Here is a 17,523-nt window from a genome sequence, read left to right as displayed (position 1 = left end):
CCTAATGATCACATTTCTTATCATTACTTTAGTTTTTTAGTAGTGAAAAATTTGTATGCGATATCTACTGTTGTGCTTACTCAGACTATAAGTAAAATGATCATTTTAAGCTGAAGATGGTATCTTAATCTCTTGGAAAATACTAAAATCTCAAAAATACAGTAGATGAAATAACTATGGGTTCTTTTTTTTTCTGAACAGTATGCATTGTTTGACAGAATTAATTCTTTTTTTCTCTTGGCCCTAGTTCGTCAAGTCTTTTTTCACCCTTTTCAATACAGTCTTTGCATGGAAAGGAAATCCCTTGCTGGACTTTTCTATTTAGTACTGCCTTCTCACATTTCTATACACAGCTGTAAAAAAATCACTGTGGAGACAAAAAGACTATGCTGCGCTGTGTGTCTTTATCTTGCTGGTTTGCTTAAAGAAATGTGATTCACCTTTAGAGAAAACAAATTGAGCAATCTAATAGCATAGCAAAGGACATAGAAAATCACTGCATTTCATTATTGCTTCATGAATTTACCTACAATTAAAATAAAACTCACTTTGTCATTGCACAGAATGCTCCTGCTCTAATTATTAAAGTATTATCTATCCATTTTCTCCTCAAACTAGTGCCTAATTATAATATAAAACCAAGTGTTTCTTACTGTTAGATCAATAATATAAACTTATGGTGGGGGCAGGTGGAGTGGCTAGGGAAGCAGCTCTGTTGAGGGGCTTGACTGAATACAGCACTATCAGAGATATACACATCTAGAGGAGGTCATGGCTGTTTTTCTCCTCCTTTGACATCAACTGGTGTTTTCACTTTGTTCAATGGTGTTGCATAAAATAGTTAAAACTTCTACTAGTGGCAGAAAAAGACATATTAAAGTGAAGCATTCTGTTATTTGGAAAGGCATCCTTTCTTACAGATGTGAGCTCAACACACAGCAGCTGTGAATGGCACACCTAAAAAAACACCGAAATGTTTGTGCAGGATGTTTGGCATTTGTATTTGTACTGTGAATGCTTATTAGAACTAGGTCCGAAATGTACTCTGAAGAGTAACAACAGATATTTTCCTGATCACCCTTAGGCAGGGTCTGTATCTGTATCCACAATTCAATTGCTTGTGTCCTGTGTTAAATTCACAAATGTGAATATAGTCACATAAACATCAATAGGAAAACCACGATAAAACTGAGCAAAAAAGAAAGGTCTAAGAGAGCTCTGCAGTGGGAGACACATAAAAAAACCCTTAATGTATGTTAGCAATTTCATTAAAAGAAATTTTAAAATCATGACTATAAAAATAATAACAAAAAACTCCACTGGTTTGTGAAGTAATTCTTTACATATAGATTTGTGAGTACAGTTACAAATGCTATCTTGTCACCCTAAAGAATTCATTGATATTATGTTTAAAAATTTTATGAAGTTTAGTTCCTGACAATTAAATGATGAAAAGTTCTTTCTTAGTGGTTTGCTGCTTTTGTGGTTTTCTTTTCCCCAGATTTTGAGTTACCTAACAATACAATCAATGTTACCTGAAGTTTCCTAGCAATAAAATCAATTCTCAAATTAAAACGAAAAAATAGCTAAGATGCACCATCATTGTTCGATTCAAAACAAGGGGAAAATCAGGCAATATATTCTTGCTTTTTTAAAGGTGCTGATGCCAGCTAGGTTCTTATTGAAATCTTTCCTTGAAAAAGGAAGACTGGGAGCCCAGAATGGGACTCAGACTTAAAATCATTTAGAGCCACACACAGATATTTCATACCTTTGCTGAGATAACTCATGAAGTTGTTTTATTCTCTTCCACAATTAGATAGATTAATTCTTCAAAAATTCATTGGAAAGACTTCATTTTGTGCAACTGTTTGAATACTGGAGTTACACAGGGGGTGTACAATATCAAAACCCAACATTAAAACTACACAAGATAGCAACACTGTGCATGCAGTGCTGACATGCACAACCAACTGTTGTGAGTAAACCCATTTGCTAACACAGAGATGATGTGTTACAGATGGACTATCAACAGTACACGTTTAGTGACTATTAGGCTCTTCTTTCTTTTATGAGTTGTGCTTCAAATATTCAAATATATGCATGACTTCCAAGTTCAAAGGACCAATCAATCTACTCATATCCCTAAGAAAACTGCACATTTCTCAATAATAGTAAGAAACAGTAATGAGCAGAGTGGCCAAGGCCTATTGTGGCAGCCAAATCACGTGTTAGAAATAGAGATAATCCAACTCTTGGAAAATCTGACAGTGAAACAATCAAGCATCTGAATTTCAGATGCCTGCAAAAGGGAATTGAGGGAGTTTATGAAACAAGAATGTCCCTTACAGTCTGGTTCCACAAACCTTTGTTTTGACTGATCATGTAACTTTATTTCATACTCCACCATTGTAAAAAAACTAAAACTGAGTCAATTTTAAAACAACATACACATACGCAAAAAAAAAAAAAAAAAAAAAAAAAAAAAAAAAAAAAAAAAAAAAAAAAAAAAAATCCTGCACAGAATGTAAATATTTCTAGACTAAATGAATGAATTTTCAAGTCCTAAAAAAATCTGGGCAAGGCATCATTCTTCAATTTTAATATTGTTTGAAAACATAATAGACTAAGACATAGGCACCTGTGTTTTGCCCCTGTCCACAGTCTACAACTTCAAACATTGTACTGTGTGTTAAGTTGGGTACAAATTCTATTTTAACATTTGAGCTACAAAATCAGACTTCTCAACTACAATATAAAAGCAATGATCTACAAAGCTACATAAATAGAAAAGTGGAAACGGCAAAGTCAAATTCTAACTGGTCATCAGTAGTAAATCTGTGATTGAGAAATAATTTGTTAGAGAGGGCAAGAATGCCTCAGAAGGGATTAAAGAATCTAGGAGCAAGGTTGCCACATACATGACTCCCTACTGTCATGTAATAGGAATCCAGGAATACCAGCAAGGTGCCTGGGTCCAAATTTGGGCAGCAATACTGGGTGAAGGCCAGGACTCAAGCGTGGGCTGAGGTGTGACCACTTACAGGGCTGGTACTGGGGGAGTGGTTAGAAAGCATCTGTCAAAAGGCATCTATGCAGAGTTGTTTTAAAACCACTTATTGAAGTGGGATTCTGCTCACTGTGTCATTAATTAATCACATTTTATATATATATATATATATATATATATATATATATATATATTTATATATATATATATTTAAGCATGAACATATGTTTACATGCCATGACAGATAAAATAAAAATTTCCCAACAGTAGTTTAAGCAGAAGATCACTATTTTAAAAAATGTTTTATTTTCTTCTGAGTTGTGCAGTTAATCTTTGAAAATAAAATATCTGTTTAGTCTGAAGGAATAACACAATTCTTCTTTCATAAAAATTCCATATTCTAATACTGATAAAATTGACCTGGCATAGTATCTCTTCTCTCAGTGATGATAGATTAATTGCTGGAAAAGTGACAATGAATTATTTGCTTGGAATAAATTTAAGCAGATCAAGATACTATCTGTCAAGTATTTTTAAGCAGGTATTAAAAGATACTATAAAATAGACCACTATTTATACTCCAAGAAGGTAACACACTGAGTGATTACCACCAACTGCTATTTACCACCTATTTACCTGGTTATGTTTTATGAAAAATAACACTTTAAGAAATAGCCAATATTTTAGAATGTTCTAGTCTGAAAAAAAAAGATTTTGTACCAAACAATATGTGATTTTCTGACTGAAATTGTCCATTACCACAAAAGTGCTTCTAACATATTTTTAGCAGTGGGGTTCCACAGTCAGCGGAACACTATCTTCATCACCACTTTCTCTACACATAGCTCTTTACTGGCAAGAGACAGGGTAGGAAGGATGACAGAAACATTAAAAAGTCTTTCTGGGTCTTCCTGGTTTAAGGTTAAATTTATTACATTTATCCATTGTGAATTACTGAGAAAAGGACACATGTCCCGTCTGGGATGTTTCCCAAATGTACTTCTACATTAGTTAAAGCCACAAAAATAATCTAAATAATTAAGTATCTATGCCATCAGTGAATGATAACATATGAACAAAAATTCAGGTGTGAAAGATGAATAAATCTCTTATTTAAAAAAAAGAATCTACTGAGATGGCATTAAAGCATTCAAAAAGGTAAGGATACATCTAACTATAAAAGCTAACATGTAAATATGAACATCATATTACAGCACTGGTAGATTTTTAAATAATATTTTTAAATCTGTAATATTCAAGCATGCACAACCATGCACTGAAACTTGACATATTTTCATTCTACTCAACATACGTTTTCAACACCTGCGGCATTATCTTAGAAATGCCACTGAGACATTATGAAAATATATTAGAAACATCAAAACAGAGACTACTCTCTTTGGTACCTCCATCACACATATACACTTTACTAGAGTTGAGAGTTAGATCAGAGAATTCTCTGTTAGAATTCCTCAATCTGTCCTTGTGTATAATATCCACAGAGAATATACTACCATCCTTCCCAAGAAGCAGAATATGATCAAATTTCTATGTAGTCACTGCAGAGATACAAAAAGAAAAGACTTATTTGCCATGGTAGATTCCCCACCTCCACTCACCCTTCCACCCTGCCCCAACGTGACACAAAATGGTGAAAAAAAGCTTGTTTTCTACTGCGGTTTCCTAAGTATAACGGAGATAAAGTTCAGCACAGCTGTGAATCCATCACTCACCCATCACACTAAATTTGAGGCAGTCTGACCGTATATCTACCAGTGCTGGGCTACAAAGAGCAAACTGGCAAAGAGACGTAGACAATTTGCAAAGGGTTTGAAAATAACAACACTTCATTGCATACAGTACAGAAATGTACATACAGGTACTTGCACATCAATCTTCCTTTTCCCCAGTCTCTGCTTCTTAAATTCTTTATTTTCCTGTCCACAGAGAATGAATCAGAACACAGTAAAGTACAGGTATACAGTGTAAATATGATCTATGAGGTAATGACTGTTCACAAAAGTCAAAACCCGTTGAGTAGAGATGGAGGTTTTTGAGCCCTTGAGAAAGAAAGATGAAAAAAATAAAAAAGTCATCATACTCCAAACACATTAACAATATACGAGGAGTAGATGCTAAAGTGATATTCCATAAAAAAAACCTTACACATTGCCTATCATAACTGAAAGGATTCTTCAGAAGAATGGTACAGCTATGTTTAACCTGTCACCTGTGTTTAGGTGAGAGTTTTACAATTAATTATTTTTATATGCACTGCAAATTTTACCCAGATATAAAAGCACATTGATAGTCTGTTAGAGTAACAGTGGGTCTGTCAAAACCTAACAAAGGTTTGATAGCTGATTGATCTATCACTGAATTCCTTCTGTATTTTATTTTACTTGACGTCCAAATAACATTTTTACAGAACTGTGCCCTGACAAAAACCCTGTCATAGTCTTCTCTTGTGCCAGGCTAACCACTGCTATCTAGATCTTCTGAAAGTGCACCAGGAAATGAGATTAAGAAGCACCATGGTTCTGTTTGTTCTGCTTTGCAGGGAGAAAAACATATTCAGTGGCATACACATTTGTTTACAAATATGTTTTATGTAAGAGCAGGTATGTTAGGAGTAAAATTATGGGTTAGTATTTGAAAACAAGTTTTATGATAATCCCTCCTTTCTCCAGGAGGCTGGTTTGTTCTCAGTGTTAATTACTGGAGAACATGTCTACTCTTTAGAGAAGTAGTCTCTGAAACAGACCTTGCTTGAAAACAGAAATGTAATTTCTGACAGGTATGGTGGAGCTCCAGAGCCTGCTGGCATGGTGCAACTGAAAAACAGCCCCAAAACTTCCACACTCAGGGTGATAAAACTAAGAGTTTACTGCAACATACTTTATCAATTTCAGGGCAGAGCTCAGCAATCATCAGTGTGCTCCATTGCATCCAGATAGTCCTGAAAGAATTTAGTTTTAAGGGCTATTTCACCCTTGAAAATTAAAATCAATCATCTTGATAGTTTTTCTAAAAAAGTTGGCTCAGAAAAACAGCAGCAGTTTTTTGCTACAGGCATAGAAATTCCCCAACCACAGGAAGTTGCTAAAATTCTAAATGTCTTTTTCTTCTCATATTTATATTTTGCCAAGCAGGACAAATGAGTAATTCTTGTTTGTTATACAGTTGTATATCTGAGTCCTCCAAACAAGGCATAGTGAAAGGACTGATACTTAGAAAGGAAATAAAGAGACTAGTTATATTCAAACTATGCAGCATATCACTGTTGAATGAATATTCAGCTCATTCTTTCTAAAGCTTTTATTCAATATTTATCTATGCAAAAATGCCATTGATTTCCCTAGGAGTTTTACTCTCCCCGCCCCACAAAAAAAAAAAAAAAAAAAAAAAAAAGAAGGGTAAGTAAATCTCACTGTGATTACAAAACTACTACAAACTAGACTACTGCATAGCAGATAGGCTTCCTGTCTGGAAATTATAGTGAGAGCCACAGTTTACTGGCTTGAAGCTTCCTAATCTAAATAACAGTCAGTTTGGATGGTGGAAAGGCTTTAAAGTGACCACAAAAGTACCAGGATATTTTTATTAGTTTTATTATTGTTTTATTAATAGAAATGCTGTAGCGTTCTGGGTTTGGTTGTTTTGGTTCTTTTTGGTGGTTTGTTTTTTTTTTTTTTTTTTCATAATAGAATCTCTTTCATTCTATGCTTTCTTTAGAAATAAAAAATCCCTACAGTTTTGACAAGACTGGGGTTAAAATGGAGCTTTAATCATGGTTTATCAAAGGGGTGGAAAGATCAGACTGTCTCAGGTGGATAGAACAGTCAGTTTCAGCTTATTTAATTTAATGAGATTGTACTTTACCAGAACATTGTGTATGGTCAAAATACCTATTTCACACTTTCAGGAATGAAAGACAGTCTCATTGGTAGGACATTTCCAGCTCCTCATTTAGTCACTATGTTTTGTCTAGGTCTAGCAATGGCAGCAGCCTTAACCCCTGGGAAACAAAGGAGAATCTTTGTTACCAAACAGAAAAAAGGGAGACTCAGGGAGTCTTAACAGCAAATATGAATGAGTTGCCAGGTATAGCTGGTGATTACTGTACAAGACAATCAATACAGATTGGTATACTTTTTTCTAACACTTATTTACAGTAGGATATTTTGACAGAACTGGAACCCATCTCATCTTGTGTAGATGTCTACAAAGCATACAGATTACCCAGTTACTTAGTCATAATCAATAGTGAGAGCCAAATGGCACTTTTATACTGCAAATCACCTTTGTATGTGATTTCCTCCTTCCATCTATGCCACGATTTCTTCATGCAAGATATACTTTTTTCTTTCACATGACTAAAAAGGGACTTAGCTATCTAAGTTCCAGATTTTTAATTTCAGACAGATAAATCCCAATTTTCATGGCTTTGCAGAAGGCAGAGGTTAATCATATCTCTCAAAAGTAAGTAATATTTGCAAATAAATGAAACAATGAAATTCTCCCTTCTTCTGCTCATCTATAATTTCATTTCTAATTTCAAAAATCTTTGAGCTTCAAATGGATATTTTCTTATTAGTATTCCATACACATCATCTGACTTCTACCATAATTAGTAATACTGAAGAAACTAACTTTGCCCCTCCCCTTAATTTTTTCAGATAATTATAGAATATCTATATTGAGCACATGCAGCCTAATATAACTCAGGATACAGCAGAATGCTGCAGGTGAACTAAATCAGTGGTTTGGGCTCCCTCTATGCAACTCAGTTTGTCTCGAACATCACTTTTATAATGCATGTTCCCCTCAAAAGGTTTTACTCTTGCTGTCTTGTTGAAAACCTCTACTCCAGGCCTTCTTTAATAACAAGATACTCTGTTTTCTCTCCAGGTGCGGTTTATCAGGTTCTATGGCATCTGAGTAATATTTTTTGTACCCCGTTTAACCATGTATTTTACGAGACTTTTGGTTTGTTCTTTAGAATTTTCTATAAAGGTTTTCTGTATTTTCTATATTTTCTATATATTCTTTCACAATAACTCTGAAGAGATCAAGCAAATACAGATGGGGATTTCTTGCAGCGAATATTAAATGTAATCAGAAAAAAAATTATAAAATTTTATTTTTAGAAATAACTAAGGTTTTGAAAACACTTTCTACTTAGATTTAGGAGTGGATAGAGGAACACCTGAAAAAGTGAAAGACCTTCTTCAGCTGTGGGCTGAAAAAAAAAAAAAAATAAGTAATAAAAATAAATTCAAATATTCCAGCATGCTGTTTCTAATCTACTTTTCCTTCAAGACCCTATGTGCAAATATTTTAATTGGTTAAATACTATCACAGAAACAAACAGGCACTCTAACAGCAAGGAACAAGCAATAACTTATTCTTGAGCACAACTAAATAACAAGATCTACTTAATGAAAAGTTATTAGACCCAGTACCCAGATGGAGAGATTTCCTAACTATATTTTTTCTCTATCCTTTGAGACTTAAGGCCCTAGCAAACTTTTCTTTACTTGCTTATTAAGTGAGTATGACATTTAAATAACAATTCTGTTCTTAATTTTAATCTATTTTAAATGAAGTTTCCAGGATTTCAATCACTTTTCCAATTATTGCACTAAAAATGCTCATTAAGTAGATTACAAACAGTATAGATAATACCTCAGGTCCACACAATATTTTGGTTACTAAAAAATAGCATACCAATCTGTAGTAAACACTTAAAACTTTCTTTTGAAAAGCAAAAGAATTGGACACCAATCCTCCACTGTGTTTCACAGATTTAACTCAAGATTACTGGCCTCAACTTCAACTGGTAATAGATGACCTACAGAGTATTCTATATTCTATAGAGTATAACATTAGCCTGTAATGGGATACTCGCACATGTATAGAACACAAACACAGGACAAATAAGTAAGAATGATAAAATACAGAGATACAAAACATTGCAGAGGTAAAATTTCAGCAAACCACTGTTCGCTAAACCCTAGCAGTAAAGATGAATCATTTTTTACAAACAAAAAGCGCAAAACATTTTGGTCTGTTTCTCCTATATGTTTTTTGTTATTTCTCAAATTTAGAAAGACAGCCCTAGTTATAATGATATTTATCTAATATATATCAGTATACTGAGAAAGACACCTCTTCTTCAATTTTTAATCTAGAAGTCACACATAGGCCCTGACTGCCAAAATTATAAGTTACAAAGAAATTTTATACCTAAGAATTACCAGATCAATTTAACTAAACACTTAACAGTGCAAAATACAAGCAATTGTGCAGAAAGTCATCATAATCAATGTTTTCACTATTGTTTTTGCTTTTCCATTACTCTTCATAAAACAACTGAAAACTCAGAGATAAAAGCAAATTTTAATTTTTTACTTCAGAAACATCTTAAAAATCATGTATACTTCTGGAGTCAGTGACAGACACGACATGATTAGTTTTAGTACTTGTTATTTCTTCACTGCTTTTAAAAAATTGCCTGGAGTGTTCTAGGAAGGAAAGCCCTTTGAATTAGTGATGGCTCTTACAGCTCCCACCTCTGTTATCACCTTGTTAGTTGAGAGCAGCAAACATTAAACATTAAAAGTACTGAGTAGCAGTTCTAACCTTCCCACAATCCTGTGTGATACCGCACACTAAACTCTCAGATCTACAAGCAGAAAAGGCACAGGTTTATCTGGGGGGGAAAGAAAAGAAATATTTGAAAGATTTAATATTTCTTGACTGTTCAATTGTTCTTTGATTTGCTTGTTTGGAGTGGGGCGGTAGCAGGATTGAGAAGGGATGCAGGGGGGTGGATATTTGACCTATTTTTTCTCAGTTAAATTTGTTAGAAGGTGAGATTGTTGAAGTTTTTTCAGAAGATGAATCAGTAGACAGAGTACTGGCACGTATAGCATATAAGATATTGTGCTGGTTTTGGCTGGGTTACAGCGGCTGGTATGAGGCTGTGTTTTGAGTCTGTGCTGAAAACAGGGTTGATAATATAGAGGTTTTTTTCTGTTATTGCTGAGCAGGGGTCATAGAGAGGCAAAATATTTTCTGCTTTTTGCACTGCCTCGATGGCAAACAAGTTGAGAATGCATGGAAGGCTGGGAGGAGACACAGCCAGGAGAGGGGACCCAAAATGACCAAAGTGATACTCCAGACTGCATGGTATGCTCAGCATATAAAATTGGGGGAAGGGGGAAGAAGGAGCAGGGGGGTGACATTTGAAGTGATGTAATTTGTCTTCCTAAGTCACTGTCATATGAAGGGGCTCTGCTCTCCTGGAGATGTCTGAACACCTACCTGCCCATGGGAAGTGGAGGAAGCATTCCTTGTTTTTCTTTGCTTTTGTATGTGACTTCTGCTTTTTCTGTGCACAGAATTAGAGAATTTCAGAACATTCTGAGTTGGAAAGGACCTATGAGGATCATCAAGTTCAACTTTTCTCAATCCACAAGTTTTCTGTCTTTTACCCTTCCTCATCTTTACCTGCTGGTGGGGAATCACTGAGCAGCTATGTTGGGCTTGGTTGATGGCTGGGATTAAAACAACACAGACCTATAAATATATGACAAACTATCTATTTGTGGATTTTTTTTTCTTATGCAACAGAGAAATGCCTGGAAAGAATATTAAACTTGAGCTTTGTTCCTCATATACAATGACAGAAGCACTCATTATTTTGTGACACTTCGGCAAATTGTCTCAGTCAAAAGTTGTCTTTCTTGTGGATGAACACAGATGTAGGCTTATGTACTCTTACGTAAGAAAGAAAGAAAGCAGAATGGCCATGACTGAATACTTATGAAAACATAAAGCAGTTAGTGCTTCCTCTGGAACTTCTGACTGGTATTTAATCAAAATACAGTATGTTCTAGCCTACACAGCAAACGTAATAAATAATTAACACATATCCTACTGCATTTTCTGCTTGTGGTTGATTCTTTCATAATTTGACAATGTCATTAATTGTCTCTCACTTTTCTCCAATCATGACTCCTCCAATCATGACCAAGTTTGCTCCAGCCATCCTGCTGACTGGGCTCAGGGACAAGTGTATTCATGGGAATTTTAAAGGCTAGAGCAATGGGATGTGAATTGTTGATTATACTCAGTGTAATCAATCCAAGGCTCTTCTGTGAATTCTAAGCCTTTAAAGTCTAAAAAAAAATAATATTTTTTTTCTTCTGGTATTAGTTTAGATTTGATGTTGATGCAAGTTTTTGATGTTACTGTACAAACAACATCCGAAATATACCAGAGACTGTAATGTTTTATTCACAGAAATAATTGCCCAGAGATGGCCTGATCTCTGATGAGGTCTCTATTGCTCTCTCATAGCAGAGATAGATGATAATAAATAGAAAATAAATATTAATGAGGCTAAAAGAAAATTGAGGAAGGGACTACTTTTTCCTCCCCTCCAGTTCACATCAACCACAACCTAGCAGTAAAAGAATTACATTTTAAATTAAATTGTTTTTTGATAAACAGCACTTTAGCATAATTTCAGTGCAGTTCCATAAAATTGTCAGTTATTCTATGGAACTGTTTGGTACCAATGATTAACATCAGAATGGCAATAATTTCAAAATTAATATACAAAGTTTTCCTTGTAGAAAGTAATCCCTTCCCAGGGGATAATACTTGTACAATGACTTGCATCTGATGCTATAATCAAGGTATGTATTTACTCAGTCCTGTCTTTGAAAACTTCAGTTTCATTAATAGTCATTCTCTGTCATCTTTAGAGAGGTCCTCTTATCTAGTATCAATGACAAATTCCTGTTATATAAAATAAAATCAACAGCAGTCATAATAGTAGTAGTAGTAGTAGTAGTAGTCGTAGTAGTAGTAGTAGTCGTAGCAACAAGAAGAAGAAGAAAAAGAAGAAGAATAAGAAGAAGGAGAAGAAGAAGAAGAAGAAATGTTTACGTATTTATAGAAATTGTGATCATCATAGTATACATGTGAAAATCTGAATTCATAAAAGCTTCTGTAAAACTGGGCAGTTTTAACACAGAGAAATAGGTATGCAGAAGTGAAAATTTGCATGGAAACGCCCCAATTCCTCTTTATTTCCATTCACTGCAACAATTTCCCTTAATAATTTTTAGTCACAGCTGACTTCATGTGTATAGAGGGTTTAATTATGTTTTCTGCAACACTTCAGTTTTAAAGAGTTTAAAAAAAAGGCCCTGCACTTACTGGAGTACCAATTTCTGGCAGGTTCTCAAGCGATGATTTAGTAACTTGCTGATTTACAACAGTAGAGACAGTTACCAATAAAATAAAAATGTCTCATAGCTCCAGTGGAAAAAACTTAACAGCAGTACTTGCTTTAATCTTTCATTTAAAACTCACACTTGACCTTATACAATTACTTACTAAGGCTGTGCACTTCAAACTTCTTTCAACTACACTGGAAGTTCAGTTCTTTGGGAGGAAGTATAGGAAAGTTGTAAGCAGCACTACCTACAGAACCTTTAAAATATTTGGAATTTCAGCACCAATTATTACTTCTCTTAGTTGGAAGTGTCAGTGTTCATTTTCAGGGGAAACAAACAAAATAAGACCCTAGAAATAAAATTTCATATTTTAAATGAAAATTTAAAATATTTAAAATATTAAAAATATATTTGTTAGCTCCCGACAACTTAAGAACTTCAAAATCATTTTACTCAAAAGAGGAATATTGCAATTTCTTTAAGACAGAAATAATTTTAAACACATCAATTTTTGATCTAGGAAATTTTCTTTGGACTACTGAAATATTACAAACGACACTTCAAGATGACTTTTAAAGGTCTTTAATTTTGTATTTTCTTACTTGCCGCTGGCCTTAAAGACAAAGCAAAATTTAAGTATTCAGGATCTATTACTGCAGAAAGAACCATAAAATTAAAACAAAAAAAATATATTAACATAGAGGGAAAATTAAAACCTCATCCTATTGTCTTTGACGATTGGCAACCTACTGGAAAATCTAGCCATCAAAATTAATTCAAGACATTCAAACTTTACCTGGTTTTGTAAATGGGTTTAAGTACATTAATGTCAATAGTAGAAGCACCTACTCGAAAGGATTTCAATTCCTGGTTAATACCACAAGAAACAAGGAGTAAAGTAAGTTCAAGTAGGTAGATAATGGCTCATGCATGGATCTACCATGATCAGTAATTATGAAAAACCTTTTCTCCTAAGGTAATTTTTTTAATTTGTAAAATGCTAACAAAATTTATACCATAATACTTCAGATGTAAACTGTCACTTCTAAAACAAACTATCTGTCCTACAGAAATTTTCACTTCCAAAACAACATATATAGGGATTTTTTTCCAGATTAGATATTGAAAATAAACAATATGCATTAGGCTGACCAAGTTCTCTCCATAGATTATTGTTCACTGTTTAATTTCAATAATTTAATTTATTTTTCCCATAATAATGATATTTTGCCTGCAGCATGGGCAGAGTTCTTGTATTTTCAATTCAGATGATTGTTTTGACATAGTAGTTAGGATTTATTCCTAAATAAAAATACTTTGCATTTATTAATAGTAGCATGTACATGAAAAAATCCGTTTATTCAATTCAACCATTTGAAACAGGATTTTGCCCTGTTTTTGAGATGTAGCTGAGAAAGCCAGTAGTGAACGTATTTTATACTTGGTTTGTTTCATCCTTCAGAATTCTATATTGGAAAGAAGCTTGAGCCTCTCCTCAAACCTTGCTTCCTAAATTGTAAGAGTGACCTCTAGTGCTTTACTGCTTTGCTGTGTGATGCAAGACTTTTTTTGCAATGGTTTTAATATGCCTCCCTGTAAGGAACTGATTTAGTTTCGTGCATAGTGCCAAATGCTATTAATGTGCAATTCAATTATCACGGTCTTGTGAAAATGGATGTATTCATAAACTGTACAATGCAGAATGATGAAGAGAATTAAAGCTGTGACTGGATTGCAGCAGGGTGTTTAACTTAGTATTCATGTTTAGGGCTACACTATGCACTTGAGTATCAAATGAGATATCATTACTGAATGACAGCACAAGATCATTTTGGTGCTGCAGTGTGAATGTCTGGCTCATGGGAGCATGTTTAGTTTACAAACCATCCATATGCAAAACCCTAGGCTATAGATCCATTGAGCACTTCAAACTTCTCTGCCATTGCTCAAATGTTTCCAGGGAGCTGTCCCCTGCCACTGGGCTGTAAGGTTATTCCTGAACATTCCTCATTGCTTTGGCATGCACTTTCTTCCCACAGAAGCATTACTTCAGCCCTTCCCATTCCTGTGATGCACAACCAGTGCCTTAACAGGAAGGGGAGAAAATATGTCCAATTCAGGTTATGAGCATCTGGCATTTAGGCTACTGCACTACCACGGAACACAAAATGAAATCCTTCAGCTTGTTGAAGCTGAATCAAATGGAACAAGAATAACTCAGTTCTATTACTGAATTATAAAAGCCCTGAAAATTAATTTCTTAGTAAGTTTTTTTCTTTTTTAATTTAAAGGTAATTAGTTTAATTCAATACTGGAAACAGAAATTTTTCAGATACATGTGTGTGTGTATGTGTATCTATCTGTCTATCATCTATATATATATGATTTTCCTCCTAGAGAGCAGATCATCCTTAAAACTGTAATCATGGTCTTTATTTTGTGATACCACTCTACTGGCTAACTCATTAAAAAAAAAAAAAAAAAAAAAAAAAAAACCAAAAAAAAAACCCAAACTTTCTATTGTAACTGTTAGCATTCTCTTCTGTCGTCATGCATGAACAATACTCCCTAAGAAATCAATGCAGAGACCTTAAAGTCTTACTATCCACATTTTTCCTTGTTACATTTCTACTGCTTTTGAACTGCACTGTGATTGCCATTCAAGTTGAGTGCCAGCTTAATCCAGGATATGCAGATACCAGCTTTCAAAATTTTCAAATGCTAAAATCCACTACACAATAGAAACGTTGCACAACGGAAGTCTGCCAGTAGTTTCCATGTAAGACACAATTCCTTGGAAAATACTGCACTTCAAAAGAGAAAACAAAAATGAAAACACAGCTGAACATGCATCCCTTAGCAAAATGCTGCTTTCAGACACTCTTATACAGTAGCTTTATAAACAACATTCTGTACACAGACTCATGACAAAAATCTATAGAAGAGTCTTAGAAAATTTTTAGGCTAGCAGCTTGATGCCATGATTTCAAAGTATAAATGTTTGTCTCAAAAATTATATTTATTCTAAATGCAAAAAAAAAAAAAAAAAAAAAAAATCCCAGAAGTTTTCAACACACTCTGGATTGAGTTTTAAATCACATGCAATACTTACATTTATTCCCTGCCACTGCCATGTGCTGGCGATGAACAGACAGGAGAAAGAGCAGCTTCAAGAATATTTCAGTGACAGAATCCATGTTCACAATCATTGAGGCGCCCAAAAGAACCAGAGTATTCGGAAACAGCTGCGCTGTACTTCAGTTCTGCTCCTGCCTCCTTCCTACTGCCTCTCTCCGCCTCTCCTCGCAGAGCTTCCCAGGGGCCAGGCACCTCAGCCAAACGCCCTCCGCATCTCCTGGCACACGCACGCTCACCTCCGGATCTGCTTCTCAGCCTCGCAGCAGCAAGCCCAGAGGAGCAGCAGCGAGAATCTGCACACCCCCCCCCCCCTACCCCCGCTGCCACAGAGGCACTCGGGGCTGCACGGGCAGCCGGCTCGGCACGCCGCTGCTGCCGGCAGCCCGCGCGGCGCGGCGCTGGACACCCCTGGCGGCGGCGGCTGGCACCGAGCGGGCGGCGGGGGCGGCGCTGGGCGGCGCGGCCGGCACGGGAGCGAGCGCCGCCGGCCGCGCTCTGCCTGCCCTGCCCTGCGCTGCGTGCGCCGGGGCACCGCCGGCTCTGCGTGCTGCCGAGCCTTTCCCCGCGTAGCAATTTTTCTTCCTTTTTTTAAATTTTTTTCTTTTTCTTTTTTTACACTTTCAGCTGCAAAAGCGTTGCAAGTTCTGCTCTCTTAAAGGAAAGCGATTTGCTGCCTTGACTTGAGGAGCGAGTGATTGACTGCCCCTCTGGAAAAGGCACCACCACTGTCCGTGGAGGGCTTTATCTCGATTAATGCTGGCATTAAAGAATTACATTCTCAACTCCTAAGAGTAAACACCTAAACATAATATAAACGTATGATTGCACCTGTCTTTCCCAAAATACTTTAGCTCCCAAATACCACATAGAACATTTTGCTTTCTATACTTTGTGAAAGTATAGAAAGCAAACATCCTATTGCTTGTGTTTGGGAAATAGCTTACTTTGAGAAAGAGCTTCAGAGGAATTTAAAGTCATTATATTCAAACTATATCCTAAAAGTGTATGGTTTTGTTTTGGAGTTTTGTTTGGTTTTCTCTTTGTTTGCTTGTGGGTTTTTTTGCAAAACAAGTTACTGAGTTACTGTATATGCTAACTCCAGGGACATAATTTCTCAAGTGTGAGAAATTTAACTGTGTATTTGCAAACTCATGACATTAGTGAGGGTAAAAGCCATATTAAAGGACCACATCAATGGCCCCGTCACTGCTACTTCTGCAGTGTTCACACTGTATGAACTGTCTGTGTTTTGGCAGAAATTACTGTGACAATACAAACCTGCATGCCTTGTGACTGTGAGGTATATAAAAATCAGCCTAGTGGTCCAAATTTTGTCTTCCTACTTCATGTGAGCTATCTAGCAGCTCCTATATACAAAGGGGATTTTTCAACCTAAGTGATACTGTTGTCTGTGGTTTAGACATGAGGTACAATGTTGCTGAGTGTTCCCTCTTCTGTGTTGCAGAAGCTGCAGAATTTTCTGCAAATTGCTATGTAGAACTGTTTGCTGTCAAGAATAACTGTAGGATAGAGACAAAACATGAATTAAGCTCCCGTAGCTTCTGAATTTTTGTTGATTATTTAAATTCGTTTCCTCATCCCTTGAAGGATACTCTTATTCATCTACACAAGTAAGAGTAAAATATGTTCTGGTTTCATGCTACCAAAGCCAAACTGTGTTAGGTATTACAAAAATGTATTTCAGCTCAGCCAAAACAACTAAAAATAAAAAACTTAAAAGGCAGGTTTTTGTTACATCCTTTCAAAAATAGCAAATCAGCATGATTGAGACAAAGAGGCCTATTTCTAAATTGCTATATTGTATAGAAAGTTTCAAGTGAAGTTAATAACCTATTATGCAGCTGGCCTTCCACTTCTCCATGTCAACTTTTATTTGAACAAAAATGCATGGAGAAACTGTGTTAAAGATTATGTGAATCATAACCTGCCTTCCAGCTCTCCTAAATCAACCTTTAAATTCTACATTCTGTTTCCAGAGTTTAGTACAACCATAGAGTCACTGTCCAGAAGCTCGATTTCTTTGCTATATAGTTCCTTGAGTTAATATTGACCTTCTAACTAAATTAATATGAGCATTAAAATGTTCCATGTGCTGCATCC

The 17,523-nt window shown here is 35.5% G+C and overlaps 1 protein-coding gene across 1 annotated transcript in view; it reads right to left on the bottom strand.

The window, feature by feature from the left end:
• The window catches only part of CNTNAP4 (contactin associated protein family member 4), a 214,501-nt gene extending 198,864 nt beyond the window's left edge, over positions 1 to 15,637 (bottom strand). The window contains exon 1 of the mRNA XM_054003153.1: positions 15,377 to 15,637. Within this exon, the coding sequence (XP_053859128.1) occupies positions 15,377 to 15,473 (97 nt within the window). The 5' untranslated portion in view covers positions 15,474 to 15,637. The remainder of the gene's footprint in view (positions 1 to 15,376) is intronic.
• Positions 15,638 to 17,523: the final 1,886 nt, after the last annotated feature.

Source organism: Vidua macroura, chromosome Z, assembly GCF_024509145.1.
Source record: "Vidua macroura isolate BioBank_ID:100142 chromosome Z, ASM2450914v1, whole genome shotgun sequence".
NCBI classification, from domain to species: Eukaryota; Metazoa; Chordata; class Aves; order Passeriformes; family Viduidae; genus Vidua; species Vidua macroura.
This window is presented reverse-complemented; position numbering and strand designations above follow the sequence as displayed.